General features: G+C 43.1%; 2 protein-coding genes across 2 annotated transcripts in view; both read right to left on the bottom strand.

Moving 5' to 3' along the window:
* Nucleotides 1-22666, bottom strand: part of LOC134219175 (potassium channel subfamily K member 10-like) — a 350538-nt gene that overhangs the window by 289245 nt on the left and 38627 nt on the right. The gene's annotated exons all lie outside the window — the stretch shown is intronic.
* LOC134222276 (uncharacterized) lies at nucleotides 17621-21493 on the bottom strand. The gene has a single exon (XM_062701420.1). It carries the CDS (start codon nucleotides 21491-21493, stop codon nucleotides 17621-17623), a length of 3873 nt encoding a protein of 1290 aa, XP_062557404.1.

Raw genomic sequence — 22666 nt, 5'->3', positions numbered from 1 at the left:
TTTTCAGTTCTAAGGCTTGCTAGAATATGAGATATATAGAGGAAGATACAAATTAGAAGAATGGCATGTGCCTGGGATTGAACCCACGACCTCCTGTGTATGACACAGATTCTCAGCTTTCTTCTAGAAAGTAAAATGACACGCCATAGAACGTGTGCCAATTTTCACGAATATTTAAAGCTCAGACCAGGGTTTGAATCTAAACGAGAATGAGAAAATCTCTCACTTATCATGTCTGTATACACTCTCGATAGGTAGCATACCGTGAGAGACGTTTTTCGGTAGCTGTTACGACAATAAACTGATTCGGGGGGCTACAACCCATGAAAAATTTATTTTAATAAGCCCCAATTGCGAGGGAACCGGTTCTGATTGTGCATTTCAACTTGTTTTACACAGCGGTGCGAAAAAAATATGGTCCCCTACATAAAATGAACGAGAACAAGCGTTTTATCAAAAGCCCTCAGTAGAGGCCGCCTATCAGAATAATTTTTTTCCAACTTGTATACAAGTGCGATAGTTTTGTTCTCATGGCTTGTTATGATTCGAAGAGGTTTTCGCAACTCTCTTATCGTTGTTCGTTATTTATGACTCGCCTGCTTTGAGCGTGCTTACAGAGGCACACTAGGAGTCAACTTTTCAGTATGGCAAAAGACATCTAAGGTTCGATTTCTCAAAATGAATCGCCTACTTTGAGCGGCACACTAGGAGTTAACTTTCAGAAATCAGTATGGCGAAAGGCATCTAAAGTTTAATATCTCGAAAATAATCACCTTAATCGAAAAAATATTTGGTAGGCGTAGTAGCAGACACCTTCCTACATAACTGGTACCAAATAGATTTTCGTGAAAAGTTCCTGCTGTTGAGAAAACCTGCGTTAGATGTGTTTTGCCATACAAACTTCAAGCAGTTAACTCATGCTGGCTATTTTTACATATACGTTAGCGCCTGGATACGGCAGTGGCGGGTAGGAAACCAACCACTGCATGTTTTTCATTAAGCACCTTCATCGAAATAATATTTGGTGGGCGTAGTAGTGGACGCCTTCCTACATACTTACTTTCTTATGGATCCTGTACACCTCCGGTGGTGCAAAGGGCCGACTTGAAAGATCTCCATCCTGAGCGTTGCCCGGCTATCGCTTTAACCTGTTGCCAGGTTAGATTTCGGTCGACTTCTTTTATTTATTTATTGAGGCTTCGCCGCCATGAGCCTCTGGGTCTGCCTCTGCTGCGATGTCCCGCTGGGTTCCAGTCTAATGCTTGTTTACAGATTTCGTTTCCGCCCCTACGTAGAGTGTGGCCGACCCAGCCCCACTTCCGATCCCGAATTTCTGTTACTATCGGTCTCTGGTGACAACGACGATGGAGCTCGTTGTTTGAGATCCAGTTGTGAGGCCACCAGGCCCGAATTATATACCGCAGGCATCTGTTAATGAACACCTGCAGCCGTTGAGTGTTTTCCACTGATACACATCATGTTTCGCTAGCGTATAACAGCACAGATTTCACGTTAGAGTTGAAAATTCATATTTTGGTGCGTTCACTTATCTGCCTGTTTTTACAGATATTCCTTAAACTCGCAAAGGCAGCCCCTGCTTTCTTGATCCGTGCGCCTATGTCGATCTTGGTACTACCGTCTGACGCCATTTGGCTACCAAGATATTGGAAGCTTTCAACATTCTCCACTGGTTGCCCGGTTACTGTGAAACTGGAAGGAGTCACCGTGTTTACATCCAACGATTTGGTTTTGTTGACGTTGATGACTAAACCTGCCGAAGAGGAGCGCTCGGCAAGGTCGTTGAGCTTACTCTGCATATCAGAGCGCCGTTGCGCGAGGAGTGCAACATCATCAGCCAATTCGAAGTCGTTTAGGTGCTCCATGGTTATAGGCTGCCATAACAGCCCGCGGTTTGGTTCACGGTCAATCGCATCTACCAGAATCTCGTCGATTACGATGAGGAACAGTAACGGTGATAGAATACATCCTTGCCTCACACCAGCTACGACCCGGATAGGGTCGGACAAGACCCCATTGTGCAGCACTCTACACGAGAAGGCCTCGTACTGTGCCTCGATGAGACCGATGATTTTCTCAGGAACTCCCTTGCGTCTCAGGGCTTCCCACATATTCTCGTGATTGAGACGGTCGAAAGCTTTTTCGTAGTTAATGAATACCAAGTAAAGGGACTCTTGGAATTCGTTGACCTGCTCCAGAATAATGCGGAGCGTGACAATATGGTCCACACAGGATCTTCCGGCACGGAATCCGGCTTGCTGACGCCGGACAGTCGCTATCGCCTTCCTACATAACCGGTACCAAATAGTTTTTCATGAAAAAATTTGAGAAAATCCGCGATAGATGTCTTTCGCCATACACATTTCTGGCGGTATTGGTTATATATGATAGTGCCTGGATATGGTAGCGGCGGGTTGAAAATCAACCACTGCCAACAATTCATTGAGAGCGATTTCTACAAACCCTGACTCAGACACACTTCTTCCTACTGAAAGATCATCGCTGTTTTATTAAAATGCTATAAATTGAAAATAAATAATTTCATATGTTCTCCTTGTAACGTTATCTAGTATTTCAGTAAATAAATTTCTTTCTATTAGCTGTTTACTTTCTACTATATAAATAAATTATAATAACTTTCATTAATTAAATGAATATTAAATATTTCATGAACCATTTGCACAACTGCCGCTTGCCATAAAGTTGTGTAATAAAAAACTGCTATTTCTCATATGCTGTTAAGGACAAAGCTTGGAATTTCTTTTTCTTCTTCTTATTGGCATTACGTCCCCACACTGGGGACAGAGCCGCCTCGCAGCTTAGTGTTCATTAAGCACTTCCACAGTTATTAACTGCGAGGTTTCTAAGCCAGGTTACCATTTTTGCATTCGTATATCATGAGGCTAGCACGATGATACTTTTATGCCCAGGGAAGTCGAGACAATTTCCAATCCGAAAATTTCCTAGACCGGCACCGGGAATCGAACCCAGCCACCCTCAGCATGGTCTTGCTTTGTAGCCACGCGTCTTACCGCACGGCTAAGGAGGGCCCCAGAGCTTGGAATTTAGTCAGATTAAATATTAATGAGTCTTGAGAGAAATTATTTAGCATACTTTAACTTTTCCTATAAAACTCGTCTAAATGTCTTTCCTCAATGTATTTGTGATTTCAATTATTCTAAAGCTATGAGGAACTAATATGTGCTTCTGAAACTTGGCGAATTTAATTTTTTCTAAGGTGTGTACCCAAAAGTGAATTAGAAGAAAGCGTTACTTCTGATGTCGTGTTAAAAGATTGATTGTATGATTTTTTCTATTTTTAATCAATTTATTGATATGAATAGTTCGAGAATCTTCTGTATCGCACGGAGCAAACGCTCTACTCTCGTGCATTTTCTAAAAGTACATAAAGGTAATTTCGTAATTGAATTCATTTATCTAATTTAACATCTAACCAAAATTCACGTCGGACAGCAGCGTCCGAACAACGCTTTTTGTATGGATTTTCTTTTTCCCGTTCCCGCGGTGTGAACCCCGCGTGCCGTGCGGACTCGCCATTACGGTAGCCAAACGAAAAGTGAGGCCTTCCGACCTACCGAGAATCTCCGATGAAAAGTATCCCCTAGTCCCGATGGTTTGGTGTCCCGCAGACGAAGGCCAATTGGAGACCCGTGACGCTTCCCGAGAAGAGGAGACGGCAGAGTATCCGACCATCAGCCACTGCCCCTTCTCGCAACTCTAAATCGGCCATCAACGCACGTGTGTCCATTTCGGCGATGCGTCTGCCGAAGAGCTCTGGTGTTCCGTCGCACTACTGATTAGACATCCCCTGTAGCTTACGCCGTCCTCATCATCGCTTGATGACGACACAGTCCTGCCGGTGTACCCAGCTGCCAGCATAGAGCATAAACCCTGATCAAGTATGCCGTTAATCATGGCCATGTCACACACACAACAACACTCACACTGCACAAAATGAATATTTGGAAAAATGAATACACAGGATTTTGTTTTTACACGATTTTTTTTGGCGCGTATTTTTGATCGTGTGACTTCAATTTGCCACCAAATTCTTCGCAACATGTTTCAAAAAATCCAGAATAAATCAAAGAAAAATCACATGCTAATTAATACCTATACGTTAAACATTTAGGATGAGTGGAAAATTGAGAAAATGTAAATCGCGTAAAAACAAAATCCAGTGTACACATAAATAAATTCAATCAAATTTTCATTGCGTTAATTTATTTATCTCGCTAAGCCCTGTGGTGTGTTAGTCTGCCCGGTAATGTGTTGAGTTTACGTTTCATGCGCTACAGATAGAGTGCGTTTTTGCCTACGTTCACTTTACTGCTTCGGTGCGTTCACCTCAGGAAACCTTCACCTCTGAATTTTCGTTGTCTAGCTTTGGAACCGTTCTAAAACCCCTAGTAGATTGCGCTCATGCTTCCTAAAGCTAAGTCGGGCAACTTATAACAACACGACCGCACGTGGTCTCTCAACGTTGAGAGTGGCGCATAAGTCACTGAGTTTGCGGCAATTCATTTAGAGCTTTTGATGAACGGTTACATCCTTTGATTATGAAGAATGTGAGATTTTTTAAGACTTTAATACATACTGAATTATTTATTCGTGAAACCGCAGTTGCCCATTTTTGAAAAGTTTTGCAAGGAATCAGGGGAAACGAATCACATACGCTCAAAGTAGGCGAGCGTATGTGATTCGTTTCCCCTGATTCCTTGTTTTCGATCAAAATGTCATTAATTCTTTTCATTTCATCGAGTTTCTCCCTCACTCACCAAAAATGTTTGAAACATGACAGTATTAAGGCAAAACTAAATCAAATTTACAGTGAATTTTAATTTAAACCAACTGAACCATTACAATGCGGTGAAAAAAGTACATCATCGGAAAAAGCATTTGTTTGGCACAACATTGGCCAGCATACGATACTTTATATCTTGCGAGTTCCTGAAGGTCAAATTCACTCAATCAAATCAAGATCGCACATTAATTTTTTTGTTTAATTCTACAATTTGATTGTAGCGATTGCGCGGCCGGTAATAAAGTTAATCAGTTCAGTGCGTGTTGGCTCTTGTTTCGGACAGCAGAACGATTGTGCGGTTTGCCGAAATATTGTGTTCTGCGTTGCGTGGCCGTCAGTGCTTGTTTTGTCGTGTTTCTGCTCAGTAAGCAGATAGTTCGCGCGGCCGAGTAAGTAAACAATTGGTGCGTGATCGGACGTGTTTCAGGTAGGATTCAGAACATTCGTAAAATCCGAGTTTTTGGTTCTGATTTTAATGTTCGGTGAATAAGTGAGCAGTTAAACGTGTTTTGCATTAATGCGAAACATTTGTAAAATCCAGGTTACTTTGTCCTCCTTTGGACGGTTCGTAAGTAAATTGATAAATATATTTTAATATTTTTTCAGTATATACTGTTATTGACAAACGCTCTAAATTGTCGAATAGACCTCCCTATTATTCACCTTACCCACTAACACATATTTTCCTTCCCGAGACATCTATGAAGGTAGTATGGGTTCCCTGCATCTTCACTAGTAGATGTTGAACTAACATTTCTTCTCTTCCTTCCGTGATTGTAAGGACGTGGCCAGGTATACAACTGCTACTGTATAGGAAAAGGTACTAATCCCAAGTACCAATTAGCGGCAATATACAGTAGATTGCTAAATTGAGCATTGTATAGCCACCCACGATTTGTACAATCACATATGCTATGCTATGCTATGCTATGCTATGCTTATTCCACAATTTGATTGTAGCCTTACGGCAAGCTCGCCCCGAGTCAACAAAAGATCGTATATGTTTCACCTTGAAATTCCCACCCCCGTGGCTACGCCACTGATATGGCAGCCTAATGGTGTTTCCTGTCATGTCATCCGGTGATAAAGGAGTACAGCACCACGACCAAGGTATTCGATGCCTGCTGTAAGGTTTCTTTCGGAGCATCCCTCAAAGATCTGCTGTACGCTGTACTCGTAGAAAAGCAAGATCTCGGGTCGATCATCCTTCGAAGTAGAACTCATAAGGCGATGTCGAGAAGATGTTCCGGCAAATCACTAACATTCGCTCAGCACTGTCCGGCAAATCACGAATAACACTAAGCGTCTCCGGGCCTTCTATGAAAAGTTTGTTTTTAGAGCGAATATATAGCCTTTACTCGTACTTAGTGTATGAGAAAGGCAAAAATTGCAACTCGATAACCGCCCGACCAGCACACATGTTTCAAATTGATCGCTGCAACTGTTATTTGACCAGATTCAGTTACAATTGAGTCGCAGCATCCAAATTTGCTTTGATTGTGCAGTTTGGGTGTTTATTGTTAGAAAACCTGTTTGAGAACGAACTGAGGGAACTAATAGGGGTTTATGGAAAAAAATATTACACTGATCAAAAAAAATATTTTCATTAAGAAAAATTTATATTCAATGTAAAAATTTATATATTCCAAAAACCCATCCCATTTTTACAACAAAAACTTGACTGCAAAACACACATTTAAACGACATCAGGTCCATAGAGAAGTTAAAAATAAAAAAGTTTTAGTGGAAGCTATTTTTGGTTTATTTTTGAAACATTGACTATTTACAAGAAAACACATGTATTTGACGCCGAATTATGATTCCTGGGTCAATTTTGAACAAAAAAGGTGTGGTTTATTTTTTTCCTAAGTATTGCCGTTTTTGAGATATTTCAATTTGAATTTTCGAAAACTGTAAAAAAGTTTGCATTCCGCCCTTTTCAAGCCTTACTAGCGATTACTCCATTACCAGCACTTAGTTTCCTGATTCTTACATGAAATTTGTAAAATTCATACATCAACATCAAGACAATTGTGTACACACTGTTTCCTGTATGGTCTTGAAAACATAAACCTCAGATAAAAAAAATGAATCAGCTTAAAGGAATTCTAGATTACTTTGAGAATTGGTCGTATGTGCAAAAGAGAGGCTCTCTTTGTTCACGATAGGCCAGTGATATGGATTTTTTGCTACTTCGTCACTTCAGCACGCTAGTCAAAGCTATTGTCTTTAAATATCCAACAAGAAATCCGAAGTAAACTTTAGTTTGTGATAATCGAAAAAGAAAGGGTGCAAATAAAGACTCTCTTTTGCACATACAACCTATTCTCAACGTTGAATAATCATTTTCTATGATTGTATAGTATTTCTCCAAACCTATTTTGTCCTTCAAATATAAAAAGATATCAACCAATTCAGTCCTTAATTGTTGACCTTTAAATTAAAAAAATAACATCACATTATTCATCAAATTATTTCACTGTTTGTTTTTTTTTCATATACATTATAAATGATTGAGGTATCGTCATTTGAAAACAGCTTAGCTGCCATCAAATGCCACTTTTCTTGGAGCTGCGATATCATCTCATCGAAATTGGCAGCCTTGCGCTTCAATTAGTCAAGATCTTCATCTGATTCAAAATCGAATATATGCTTTCGAAGACTTTTTTGTATGTCCAAATATTTCCGTTTGGGGTAGCCTGCATTTTTAGGTTTCTTATAGATACTGGAGACGACGACGTGAAGGACACGTTTTATGAATGTCTTGTCATACAACGCTTTTCGGAATACTACCTCTGGAATGAGTTATTGGCTGAATACTAATTGATATATAAATGATAAGTTCAATCCCTGCTCCGGTGTAACGCTTTCCTGAGATGAAGCTGATGCTACTGATGTTGCTGACGGTACTTCTTCAAGACAGTTCTTTGATCCAGATGGCTGTGGCTCAGCTACTGCACTATGGGAAACCAGGTAGCCAAAATAAAAAAAATCGACTTTCTCTGATTCGTAATTCAAGTTGACCTACTAAATGCTAATGCTTTGGAGCATTAAACCCCATCATATCAGCACTCTAAGCCATATGGTTATCAAGATATAGGCATTAGAGCCAGACACTTTTTAGTTCTTGAAAAATCAATGCATTATTCAATTGTCAATATCTTCGGCTACAGTAGCTCTTTTCCAACTCTTTAAAAAGTTTCTGAAAGCTTGTTTCATGGACTTGCGAAGAACGGGTTAGTTATGGGAAAATAGGTAGTGAAACATCCGAAAATGACACGAAGAAAAAAAAAAAATTTTTTTCATACAAAAAGTTCCATACAAAAAAAGTTTCTCAAAGTTTCGCTTAGCGACTACCACTACGACTTTCTTTGGACCTCCCAGAAGGCATAAAAACAAATTCCAGCTGCTTATGGCTGCAAATCTGCGATTCCGATCACTTTTTCGAAAAAAAGTCATTAATTTTGAAACATTAAATGTAATTATTCTCATAATACACGGCAGACTGTGATGGGCTGGATACAAATCCCATGCGTATGACAAAAGAGCATCAAGAACAGTTAAAATAGAGATAGTAGATAACACGAAAAGTGTCGTAGGCTTCGTGGTAGGCCGTGTACACGATAGCTTATGCAGCTATATGATACTCCATTTGGCGTAGGCTCACCAAGAGGAGGCAACTCATTATCTATCAAGTATCAAGCAAATAAATATGAAAAAAAAACAATATACTCTTGAGGGTTACGAAAATACTCTAGGCTTCATTTGAAATTATTTCATAAAAAGTAAAATTTTGATATTAATTAAAATCCAATATGTGAATACAAGAAGCAAAAATGTCTGTACCTAAGGACATCTTTCGATAATTATTGGTATGTACCTAGGTGAAATAAATAAACAGAACATTTATGAATGTCTATCTGAGTGCATAGTGAGCTGTGATTGCGAAGGTAAATCGTGTGAAGTGTTTGTACTTATTATTTGGTGAATCATGAATTATAGGCAACTCATTGAAGTATTTAGAGCTCACGAGGGACGTCAGGTAGATCGCGTTGAAAAAGCTTTGGATTATATCTGCCAAAGCTTCGCTGTGGATAAGCAAAAAAAGAGTCAACTCCATACAAAATTGAAAAATCTGCATTTGAAATTTGAAAAAAAAAATGGCAGCCCGCATCCCGGTCCAAAACTTACTTTGACTCATATAATGAGGAATGGCTTGACACAGAATTTGAATTAGAAGAATTTTATCATGCTGAGCCAGAGCCAGTGACTTCAACATCTCGTGGAAGGCCATCATAAAATACTGGTATACTGGTGGGTTTGGTTCAGCTACTGGTGGGTGTGATTCGGATAACGGTGGTTGTTGCTCCTCCACTGATTGCACATCACCATAAACATTTACAGTCACTTGTTTTAGCAGTCCTCTAACATGATTGTAATTCAGGTATACATCATGAACAAATAAAAATTGATAATAAACATTTTAATATGTACCTTTCATGGCTTAATAACAGTAATTCATTCAAATGTAACTCTCAAACAGTTCATCTAAATGTTTGTTTGTACATTTTTTGGCAATTTCATGTACTAGTGTTTGTGATGAAGAATCGCGAGTGAGTTTTGAGAAGGGCAGAATTCATTTTATTTTCAGTTTTAAAAATTAAATATATCGAAGACGGTAATATTTAGGAATAAAATAAACAACAACATTTTTTGTTCAAAATTGACCAAGGAATCAAAATTCAGCGTCAAATATATGTGTTGTCTTGAAAATAGTCAATATTTAAAAAAAAACGAGTCATGAATTGCTTCCAATGTAATATTTTCTCCATAAGGCTTTTTTAGTCCCATACAATTCGTCCTCAGATAATTGTTTCGTGCAAAGATCGGTTTCCAAGCTATATTTTTTACAAAATAATTTGCTTTTCCAGCTTTGATACAAAATATCTTAGTAACTACAACTCGTAGGGACCTGAAATTTTGGGGCTCTCTTAGATAATGTAGTTACTTTTGAAATTAAATAGTGAAAATATTTATTGGCGGAAGTCAAGCCGCTTGGTTGCAGAAATTCAAAATTGTCATTTCCATTGGCACCCTAGTGTTTATGGAGACAGACTTCCTATTGGGCTTATTTTAAGAGTTATGTAATATAATAAAGGGAACCCTCCGTAGTCGTGCGGTAAGACACGCGGCTACAAAGCAAGCCAATGCTGAGGGTGGCTGGGTTCGATTGCCGGTGCCGGTCTAGGCAATTTTCGGATTGGAAATTGTCTCGACTTCCTTGGGCATAGAAGTATCATTCTGTTAGCCTCATAATATACGATTGCAAAAATGACTTGGCTATTAGAAACCTCACAGTTAAAACTGCTTAGTGCTTAATGAACACTAAGCTGCGAGGCGGCTCTGTCCCAGTGTGGGGATGTAATGCCAATAAAAAGAAGAAGAAGAAGAATAGAATAAAGTAGTCGTTTTAAATTATTCTACGTAATACTGATTGGGCATTATTTATTTCTGTGTCTCCAAGGGCTGAACCTTTTGACTACGTCTTTTTGTTCCATAACTCTAGACATCTAGGCTAGCTGTTTATTGATTATGCACCTAACTGATTTTCATCAAAAAATACGCTTAGAAATGTTTAGAAGCTTCTGAAAATAAACCATAATTCTTAAATCAAATATCTGTTCGCTCTCGGCATACTTTTACCTTCCATTCGACAAAAACTTTATAGTGTCGCTCACTAACTTGATTCTATTCTTTTTTTATTCAGGTTGCTTCCTTATGCATGGAGCTTAAATAATCCGTGTTATTTAACCAATAAAAAATCAAATTATATTCTCAATCTTCAAATCTATATTTTCGAAACAGAAAAGGTCTTCACAGAGCACTATCCTCATCGGTTGCGCCTTTGCTAAAATAGCAGCAAGCAAATACTGAGAAGAGTTGCGCAAGTAATCAAATTGTTGAATAAATTCGTTTAGTGCGTGATAGCAAAACTAAGCACTCCCCAATGCATTTTGTTGAACAACGGCACTGCCAATGCAAAAAGTATCACCTCGTTTACGGCTTTTCTGCTGTGGGGGATCGATTTATTCGGACGGTGACATTGTCAAAGTTTACTGTTTTATTACTCGCTTTTGCTGTGGTGTTCGTAAACCTTCCGATTTGGATGTTGATCACTAATAGAATAGAACAGGCAACAAAAGCGGGAAGAAAGGAATCCGTTGGTCATGCGCCGTTGGGAATTACGGGATAAAAGCGTTCTCCAAGATAAAAATAGTACAAACTAAGATTTCTTTCCCCCACAACTAGGACACAAAAGTCGTAACGACATCTCCAACAAACCTGGTCCTCCTTCCGGCTGTTGTTCTATCCAGACTCATACCAGAAAATATATGGGTCCCATAAGGGAACACTTTTCACCAAACTTTTGGTCGTTAGTTTCGGTTTTCTAGCTATGTTTATGTTTGTCCTCTATCCCACTGCGGTGGCCGTCCGTCCGTCCTTCTATGAAAAGAAGTCGAAGAGATTTTAGTATATTTTCCGGCAGAACCGAGATCTCATCTTGTATTGGTACGATGATTGGCTTGCTGATGGGGAGAGAAAACATATCAGCAAAGCGATTACTTAGGATTATTTTTGTATTGTGCTTAGGTAACATGGGACATTTGCCAGCATATTTCAAAATGGAACAAGGTAATTTTGATGCAGGAATCACAGGACCTAATTGAAACAAACTCGCACCACTTATCGTTCGAAGTTTCTTTCGTCCGCTGGACTGGAACCGGCAGTTTGTCAGAGTCTTTGGCTTTCAGTTCCATTATCGTCTGTTTTTGCTGAACGGACTGTCGATCTGGTCGACAGTAAAACAAAACGTGTTCGCATTCTATTGTTGTAAGGATGAAAGCACTTTTTCTTTCTCTATTATTTTCCGTACGGAGGGGTTTTCAGCGTTTCAATCAGGAAACATTTCAGAACCTCATGATTTTCTAGTGATTTTCATGCTCATTGCATTCCTCTGACTTATGCGTTTAATAAATAATAATTCATGCTGATTGAGATCCTTCCCAATAAGTAACAAAAACAAATTCAGACCCGATGGTCGTCTAAATTAGCACAACATTGTATTTTTTATTTCAATCACGTTTTGCGAACCTCTGTTGCTTGGTTCTCGACGGGAAAGCCTTTTCGTTTCGGATTCGGAACCACAATGTGGTTCGAATGTGCGGAAGTCCGTGCTAATCAAATTAGCACCAAAGTTTCCCATCGGCGAATACACCGACAACTGCCGCCGCCGCACCGATTACTCACAGCCAGCGGTTTGGTCAGCCCTCTGGCTCATTAATGCGAGTGTAATGACGCGTTAACTAGGACCGAAACGTGCAGATGTATTTCAGCCATCATCGTAATCAAGGGACCAAGCACCTAAGGGATGGGAAAATCGATGATTCATTCATTGAGAATGGAATCCTTTTAACAACCCTTCAGATGAGTTTTTCTCTTGGTGGACTTGATCTCTGAATTATGATTGATTTCGTACTTAACATCGACCTTCGATGTGCGTTGCTGATATCGTCTGGTGATTGTTTCTGATGGTGACAATATTTAATGGCACCCCCGACGATGAGCATGTTGGGGTTAAATCCCATTTGTCGTATCTTATTGCCATTCTATTACACCGAGGGGCACTGAAAGACTATATGTTCACTCCTAAACGAATTTTTGATTAATGTCTTGAGTTAATTTGATTTACCAATCGACTAAACATGACAAATTGCGTATTTGTTTGTGTGTCAAGTCAGGCATATATTTTTGTGGTTTGTTATTAGGATCGTTGACTTCTAGGATTCAACCAAAAAAAACATCTATAAAGAGAATACCAATAAATTACGTCACGTCGTACCAAATGTGGCAGTCTTGTTTTAGTATAGGAACACCGTACATTTAAGTGGATCGTCATGCTTCGTGATAAGTATCACATATGTGAGGTGATTTATTTGTTTTTTCCAACGTTTGCAATACATATTGATAATCGGACAATATTTCGCAACATACATATATAAAATCGTATTCACTTCAATTTGGTTTAGTCATCATATTCTTTGGCTAGATTAGTCGGTGTTAATATGTCTTTACGGAGGGCAGCAGGTACTATGTCCAAGGGCTTGACGATCCCTCCCCAGGCCATCTGCGAGTTGTGGGGCTTGCCTAGGATGTGGTGGGGTTTGACAGTGGGCCCTGTTAAACCTCTATAAAAGCTGCATGTATCCGCAAGTAGGCCCCACCAAAGCGACCGTGTGCCGCTCAAAGCGCACAAGCCCAAGTCCTGGTGTTAGGTGGGACGTTAAACAGCCCTGACACGACGGCCCTCCGACGAGACAGGAGGTTTGCGCAGGCCCAATAAGCCGCCTAGAAAACCAATCATTACGAACAATATAAGAGATAATGCGACTCGATATAATCGGCAAAGACCTAGGCGACGAATACAGGATCACGATTGGAAGCTTGGAACATGGAATTGCAAGTCGCTAGGTTTCGCAGGTTGCGACAGGATGATCTACGATGAATTACATACCCGCAACTTCGACGTCGTGGCGCTGCAGGAGATTTGCTGGACAGGACAGAAAGTGTGGAAAAGCGGGCATCGAGCGGCTACCTTCTACTAAAGCTGTGGCACCACCAACGAGCTGGGAACCGGCTTCATAGTGCTGGGTAAGATGCGCCAACGCGTGATTGGGTGGCAGCCAATCAACGCAAGGATGTGCAAGCTGAGGATTAAAGGCCGTTTCTTCAACTATAGCATCATCAACGTGCACTGCCCACACGAAGGGAGACCCGACGACGAGAAAGAAGCGTTCTACGCACAGCTGGAGCAGACATACGATGGATGCCCACTGCGGGACGTTAAAATCGTCATCGGTGACATGAACGCACAGGTAGGAAGGGAGGAAATGTATAGACCGGTCATCGGACCGGATAGTCTGCACACCGTATCGAATGACAACGGCCAACGATGCATAAACTTCGCAGCCTCCCGCGGAATGGTAGTCCGAAGCACCTTCTTCCCCCGCAAAAATATCCACAAGGCCACATGGAGATCACCTAACCAAGAAACGGAAAACCAAATCGACCACGTTCTAATCGACGGTAAATTCTTCTCCGACATCACGAACATCCGCACTTACCGTAGTGCGAATATTGAATCCGACCACTACCTCGTTGCAGTATGCCTGCGCTCAAAACTCTCGACGGTGTACAACACGCGTCGAAGTCGGACGCCGCGGCTTAACATTGGGCGGCTACAAGATGGTAGACTAGCCCAAGAATACGCGCAGCAGCTGGAAGTGGCACTTCCAACGGAAGAGCAGCTAGGCGCAGCGTCTCTTGAAGATGGCTGGAGAGATATTCGATCCGCCATTGGTAGCACCGCAACCGCTGCACTTGGCACGGTGCCCCCGGATCAGAGAAACGACTGGTATGACGGAGAATGTGAGCAGTTAGTGGAAGAGAAGAATGCAGCATGGGCGAGATTGCTGCAACACCGCACGAGGGCGAACGAGGCACGATATAAACAGGCGCGGAACAGACAAAACTCGATTTTCCGGAGGAAAAAGCGCCAGCAGGAAGATCGAGACCGTGAAGAGACGGAGCAACTGTACCGCGCTAATAACACACGAAAGTTCTATAAGAAGTTAAACCGTTCACGTAAGGGCCACGTGCCACAGCCTGATATGTGTAAGGACATAAACGGGAACCTTCTTACGAACGAGCGTGAGGTGATCCAAAGGTGGCGGCAGCACTACGAAGAACACCTGAATGGCGATGTGGCAGACGAAGATGGCGGTATGGTGATGGACCTGGGAGAACGCGCGCAGGACATAATTTTACCGGCTCCGGATCTCCAGGAAATCCAGGAGGAGATTGGCCGGCTGAAGAACAACAAAGCCCCTGGGGTTGACCAACTACCAGGAGAGCTATTTAAACACGGTGGTGAGGCACTGGCTAGAGCGCTGCACTGGGTCATTACCAAGATTTGGGAGGAGGAAGTTTTGCCGCAGGAGTGGATGGAAGGTGTCGGGGCGATAAGCTGGATTGTAGCAACTACCGCGCAATCACATTGCTGAACGCCGCCAACAAGGTACTCTCCCAAATTTTATGCCGTCGACTAGCACCAACTGCAAGGGAGTTCGTGGGGCAGTACCAGGCGGGTTTTATGGGCGAACGCTACACCACGGACCAGGTGTTCGCCATTCGCCAAGTACTGCAGAAATGCCGCGAATACAACGTGCCCACAGATCATCTATTCATCGACTTCAAAGCCGCATATGATACAATCGATCGGGACCAGCTATGGCAGCTAATGCACGAACATGGTTTTCCGGATAAACTGACACGGTTGATCAAAGCGACGATGGATCGGGTGATGTGCGTAGTTCGAGTTTCAGGGGCATTCTCGAGTCCCTTCGAAACCCGCAGAGGGTTACGGCAAGGTGATGGTCTTTCGTGTTTGCTATTCAACATCGCTTTGGAAGGGGTAATACGAAGAGCAGGGATTAACACGAGTGGTACAATTTTCAATAAGTCCGTCCAGCTATTTGGTTTCGCCGACGACATAGATATTATGGCACGTAACTTTGAGAAGATGGAGGAAGCCTACATCAGACTAAAGAGGGAAGCTAAGCGGATCGGACTAGTCATCAACACGTCGAAGACGAAGTACATGATAGGAAGAGGTTCAAAAGAAGACAATGTGAGCCACCCACCGCGAGTTTGCATCGGTGGTGACGAAATCGAGGTGGTAGAAGAATTTGTGTACTTGGGCTCACTGGTGACTGCCGAAAATGACACCAGCAGAGAAATTCGGAGACGCATAGTGGCTGGAAATCGTACGTACTTTGGACTCCGCAAGACGCTCCGATCGAATAGAATTCGCCGCCGTACCAAACTGACAATCTACAAAACGCTAATTAGACCGGTAGTCCTCTACGGACACGAGACCTGGACGATGCTCGTGGAGGACCAACGCGCACTTGGAGTTTTCGAAAGGAAAGTGCTGCGTACCATCTATGGTGGGGTGCAGATGGCGGACGGTACGTGGAGGAGGCGAATGAACCACGAATTGCATCAGCTGTTGGGAGAACCACCCATCGTTCACACCGCGAAAATCGGACGACTGCGATGGGCCGGGCACGTAGCCAGAATGTCGGACAGTAACCCGGTGAAAATGGTTCTCGACAACGATCCGACGATCAGCGGGCAAGGTGGATCGATCAGGTGGAAGATAACTTGCGGACCCTCCGTAGACTGCGTGGTTGGCGACGTGCAGCCATGGACCGAGCTGAATGGCGAAGACTCTTATATACCGCACAGGCCACTTCGGCCTTAGTCTGATTAAATAAATAATAATAATGTCTTTACGGTAAAATTGAATGCGGTGTCTGGCTTATTCCTTCTAATGATGAGAAGAAGATCCTATAATAGTAACACGTATTTTCCAAGAGCACAATAATATTATGATATGATAATATAATATTATGATAATATAATATTATGAACATGACAATTAAATCTGTTGGTCAAATCTCTCTGAAAACTAGTTCCCAAATCTGGGGAGAAAATTGGAATTGGACATATGGTTTCAGAATAATCCCGGAGTGTAACGGAGTGAGTTTTCTTTGAAGCAGAGGAAGTTTTGAAACTCATCTTGTGGCGTGCCACTAAAGCTGTGGCAGGGAAGGTGCCACTTTTTGATGTAATCTGAAAAACATCTTGTGACGCGACGTGCCATCTTTCATGATATCAAGAAACGCAATCCATATTACTTTTTTATAGTTCTTGAAAGGTGTAGAGAATGTTCCGCGTTTCTATAGGAGCCAGGTTTCCTCGAAAAAAGGTCATATTTTAATCTGGTCTGGGATCAATTTTGTAACATTTCATGATTACGCAAAATATGCTCAATAGAGGCAGTTTCAATGTTCTTATGGACACATGGATAAAGCCCAATAAAGCAGCTGGTAAGGATTGTATCGGAGCTGAGCTCATCAAGATGGGCCCGGAAAAGCTGGTTGTAAGTTGTAAACTTCCTCATACAGGGAAGTGATATAAAATAACGACCGAACTCGTTAAGTTTTCGACTTGAACTGAATTTTTATTTTTCAACATGCACAGAGTTTAGGTAAGAAATTTTAGATTTGTGGTGCCGTGTGCACCAATCCATGCTTGTCCCTCCTGGTGCGGGCTGCACCGGAATCGCTGATTCAGCGGGCATCGGGTGGTGCCCGTTCAAACGCTGAGGTTGTTTAGCCTCGTCGACGTCTCCAGTGATTTGAGCTGTCTCGCATTACGCCTCCATTTCCACACAATGAAGGCTAATACAATTGCTATTACAAAGAGTACGTCGACCGCGTACCCGGTCGCCTCGTGCGTGGAGATGTTGTTCTCCACTTCCACTTCTGGGTTGCTGTCTGAGAACGGCCACATTGTTACTTAGTTGTTGGTTAACGATAACTGATACCACCCAAGTGGCGGTACGATCGAAGTTGACTCTTTTCGAACTCAATGTTGCTGGGCGCACATTTGTTGCTGACTATGCGCTTGCATATATCGGTGGCGTGATGCCACCCATTTGGTCCGTGGGGGCATATTTCCTGTCGATTTGATGGTTTTGAGCAATGTTTTGTTTATTGCTTCAATGTTTACCGCAATGGAGCTGCCTCATCAGCTTCATAACGGAATGGGGTAACTGCCTATTTTGACCGTGAATACTCCTATTGATTTTAGTTACTTCCATTTTCTCCCCCCTTTGGGACGAGGGCGAAGTCGACCGTCCCAAATCATTGCTGGTGCTTGAGGCGGGGGATCCTCTTCGCATTCATTGGTTTCTGGAGTCAATTGAGATTCATTGTCAGCCGTGCGGCTACGTTCTTCGTTTGTAGGTATAGTGTTGACATCTTCCCTGTTCGCCTCATGCTCTATAGGTAGAGGTGCTAGTGTGCGTACGTTGCGTTTGTATACTCCAGCAGCCGTTCGTACAACTGCTACTCGAACGATCCCATCCTCTCCTGGATAGACCTGCGTGACGGTTCCCATGGGCCATCTTGCTATGGGGACGTGGTCGTCGCCGATAAGTACGATTTGACCAATTTTAACATTGGTCTGTTGCTTTGTCCATTTTGCGTAGTCTCTCAATTGGTGGAGGTATTCGTCACGCCACCTCCGCCAAAACTGTTCAAGTTGATGCTGCACGCGCTTCCACCTTGTGGTGAGGTTAACGGTGTTTTCAGGCTGGGTGGGCATTGGTATTGCCTGCATGGGCCTACCGATCAGAAAATGCCCTGGTGTCAGTGGTGTCGGAATCTCTGCTGCCGCATATATTGCGGTCAGGGGTCGGGAATTCATTATCGCGGCGACTTGATAAAACAATGTTTGGAGTTCCATTATGTTCAGTTGAGCTCCTCTGGCTGCTGCACTAAACAGTCGCTTTGCGACTTTTATGTTTGATTCCCACAGCCCTCCAAAATTTGGGCTCCGTGGGGGAATGAATGAGAAGTGGATCCCATTCTTCGCTGCTGTGTCGATGATTTTATTTTGGAAATTTTGGTTGTTGTAGGCCTTTCGTAGGCGATTCAGTTCACTACTGGCTCCTACGAAGTTCCTTCCGTTGTCGGAGTACACGACCTCTGGTACTCCTCGTATAGAGGTGAATCTGAGTAGTGCTGAGATGAAGGCTGCTGCAGATTGATCTTCCACGACTTCTAAGTGTACTGCTTTCGTTGCGAAGCAGACGAAAATGCAAGCGTAAGCGTTGACCTTGCACTTCGATCGTTGATTTAATAGTACTGTGAATGGACCGCACAAGTCCACTCCGGTGTGGGTGAATGCTGCTGATTCGTTGACTCTTGGGGTTGGTAGTTGTCCCGTTTCTTGATATAGTTTTCTTGGTCGTGCCCGCGCACAGGAGACACAATGCTGTATCACTCCCTGAACCGTGCGCCGAAGGTCGCGCATCCAGAATTGCAGCCGGAATTCATTCATGACGAGATTCATTCCGGCGTGAAAACGCTTTTCATGTATGTTTCTTATGATCACTCTGGCGAATGGGTGCGACTTCGGCACCAACATCGGAGTTTTCTCTGAATCTGATATCGCGGCGTTTTGAAGTCGCCCTGTCACACGTAAAATCCCACGTTCAGCTTTGACTTTAAGATGTTCAAAAGCTCCTCTAGTGGGTATCACTCCGGTTTTTCTTAGATCTCTCATTTCATTTGGGTAGATTGTGTTCTGCATCGTTTGGATTACGAGTTCCAAACCTTGGTCAAGATCAAGTTTGGTCAGAGGGCCTGACCTTCTGTGGTTTATGCCTGTGTTAGCGTCTATCGTCCTCAGATTGTTGATTGCTCTAGACAACCAAGCGAAATGTCTCACCGTCCTGTGATACGAGTTGTGGTGAGGGTATTCGGTAATATAATCTGTGTATTCCGATCCTTGTGATATGACAAGTGCTGTTGCCGATCTTTTCTTCTGTTCTGTTTCCGCAGCGGCATCGTATTGATAACCGTTGCGAGGATACCATTCTCTGTGTTGGATGTATGCTGGTCCATGCAACCAGAAGTCTAGCTTGCTGTTTATGAGCTTTTTGACAGGTATTCCTCTGGATACCATGTCAGCAGGATTTTCCTTCGTTGATACGTAGTCCCAATCGTTCGGGTTTGTGTAATTGTGAATCTTGTTCACTCGATTCTTAATGAATGTGTCCCATCGGGAGCTGTGGGATTTGATCCAACTAAGGGTTACCTGCGAGTCACTGTAGTAGTGTTCCGAAGTGATTCTTTTTTCCAAGATACCTTTGATTCTATTACTTAGTTCTGCCAACAGCACGGCTGCTTGCAGCTCGAGACGAGGAAGCGTAGTGCCTTTCAGTGGGGCCACGCGTGATTTGGAGCACAATAGCGTTGTGCTTTCATTTCCCTTAAGATTGATAGCGTGTAAATATATTACACATCCGTATGCCTTGCCGGAGGCGTCACTGAACCCATGTAGATCCAATACGATTGTTCTACTGGGTGTCGTCATCCTTGGGAATCCAATTGATTGGAGCTCTGTTAATGATGACTCGAACTCATTCCATGACTTTATTGCTTCACTTGGGACTTCGTCGTCCCAATTCAATCGATAGTTCCACAACTGCTGCACCAGAATTTTGGCCGTCACAATTACCGGTTGTACTAGGCCGAGTGGGTCATAAAGGCGCAAAACCTTTGACACCATTTGTCTTTTGGTTAGGGCTCTGGGTGAGCCCCTTTCCTTCTCGCTACTGATGAACTGGAACACGTCGTGAGTGGGGTTCCATGCTACCCCAAGCGTCTTGATGATCTCTTGATCTCCCATTTGAATCAATGGTTCTAGATCCTGTGGTGGAATTCCGTCAAGTACTGCGAGGTCGTTGGACGCCCATTTCCGAAGAGGGAATCCGTGGCGTAAGAGAGCGTCTTGAATTCCTCCTTTCATTCGTTGAAGTTCCTCTGTGGTGGAGGCTCCTATCATCAAATTGTCGACATAGAACGAGCGTTGAATGAGATCTGCAATCTCAGGGTCGGTATCCCTATAGTCTTCTCCAGCTTCATATAGGGCCCGGCAGGCCAGAAATGAGGAAGCGGCTTCCCCATATGTTACCGTTGTGAGTCTGAACGCTTTGATCGGTTCGCTTGGCTGGTTCCGCCAGAGAATACATTGTAGCCAAGTGTCCTCCTCAGCTACTTCCACCTGGCGATACATCTTTGCAATATCTCCCATCAGCACTTTGTTGTGTGTTTTGAATTCGATTAGCTGATCGAACAGGTCCTTTTGTATCGTGGGTCCTATGACTTGAATGCCATTGAGGGACACTCCACTTGACGTTTTTGCGCTGGCGTCAAACACTACCCTTAGTTTGGTGGATGTTGAGTCAGGCTTTATGACACAGGAATGAGGTATGAAGTACTTCGCCCTGTTGAAGTCTTCATCGCTAATGGGCTCCAAATGGCCCATGCTCTCGTATTCCTGCATGAATTTCCTGTATTCTTGATATATCTCTTGATTCCGTACAAGTCTTCGTTCGAGACCAAGAAACCTACGATGGGCTTGCGAATGAGATTCACCTAGAGAGGATATCTCCCCCCGTAGCGGTATTCGTACCACGTATCTGCCGTCGGTTTTCACTTTCATTGTGCTGCGGAAATGGTTTTCCACTTCGTTAATATTTAATGCTGTAGTTTGGGATTCTGGTTCTGCAGCTTCTTCCAGCTGCCAGAATTTTTTGATAAGCTTATCGAGCTCATCTTCCGGATACGTTGATTCGTCTGGTTCACTGTCATCCGTTTTCAATGTTGTGGTGGTTGGGTCCGTATGGCTGGACGGGGTTTGCGCTATCCACCCTAGAGTCGATTCTTGAAATATTGGACTGCCACAGGAGTCATTTTCCTTTTGTTGAAGCAGTCCACATGCCAGCCACCCAAACTTGGAATTCTGGAAGGTGGGTCCCCTTCCAAATCTTTTCTGTTGCGCCTCTATCACCTGATAAAATATCCGTGCTCCCAAAAGCAGCTCGATAGGGCCTTTCACGTTGAACGTTGGATCTGCTAGTTGAATATTATGTGGGACATCCATGTCTTGCATTTCGATGGATTGAGTGGGTTGGTCTGCCAACAGCTTTGATATTAGCTGAGCTTAGTACTACTTTAGCTTTCCTTTTGGATTGAACGAGTCCTCCGATCCCGAGAATTACAGTTTGTTCGGAAGAATGCGGCACCTTTAATCGTTTAAAAGTGTCTTCCGTCATCGTTTCAATTTGGCTCCCAGAGTCCAATAGGCAACGGACTGGCTGGAGGCCTCCCTTGGCTGTGTGAATGTGAACTATTGCCGTAGCCAGGAACACGTAGCCCGGCGATAGTCAATTGGTGCGACTAGTTGATGGCTGTGGAGAAGCGGAGGCGGTGGCCACTGTTTGCGGAGTAACATCCGACTGACGGTCCTCGTGTAGCAACGAGTGGTGCTTTCCTGCGCAAGTACGACAGGTGTAGGTCGATTTGCAAGAGGAGACTCCGTGTCCCTTTTGCAAACAATTGAAACAAAGTCCGTTCGACTTAGCCTTTTCTTGCCTTTGTTTGGCTGGGAGCGCCGTGAAATCGGGGCAGCCAAAAACCTTATGGCCTTCTTTAACGCACACGGCGCATTTGTTGGATTTCTGTGTGGGATTTTTCACATGGGTAGCGACGCTCATTGTTTTTGCATGAACTGGTTTGGACTCGTTTGTGTTTAAGCAGGCCAGTTGATTGGCATACTTCTCAAGCGCGGTTTTAAACTCCTCCCAGGAGTATATTTTTTGGAGGTCCATTTTTTCCTCCATTTTTCCTAGCGTCACTTCGTCGAGCTTATCTTTGGCGAGGCCCACAAGTAATCCATTTGCAATGCATTTCAGCGATTGCGGTTCCTCGCCTGAAATTTTCCTAGCTGAGTTGTTCATGTTGTCAATTGAATCGATAATTGTTAGTATCGATTTAGCCGAAGCTTTGGCGCTTTTCTTCATTCTAAACGCCTTTGAGAAGTGGCCTTCGAAGGCCAATCGCTTCTTGTAGAAGCGCTCCTCAAGCTTTTGCCATACGGTAGCAAAAGAGACACCTGAATTTTCGAGCACTTCGCACATGTTGTGTGCTGGCTCGTATTTCTCCAGGCACTTGAGGAGAAAAGCGAACCTTTCGGTATCTTCGGTCAATGTAGCGATTCGTTTCTCGAATCGTGCTTTAAAACTCACCCACTCTGTTACACTGCCATGAAATCTTGGCAATTCCA

This window comes from Armigeres subalbatus, chromosome 3, assembly GCF_024139115.2.
Source record: "Armigeres subalbatus isolate Guangzhou_Male chromosome 3, GZ_Asu_2, whole genome shotgun sequence".
Lineage (NCBI taxonomy): Eukaryota > Metazoa > Arthropoda > Insecta > Diptera > Culicidae > Armigeres > Armigeres subalbatus.
This window is presented reverse-complemented; position numbering and strand designations above follow the sequence as displayed.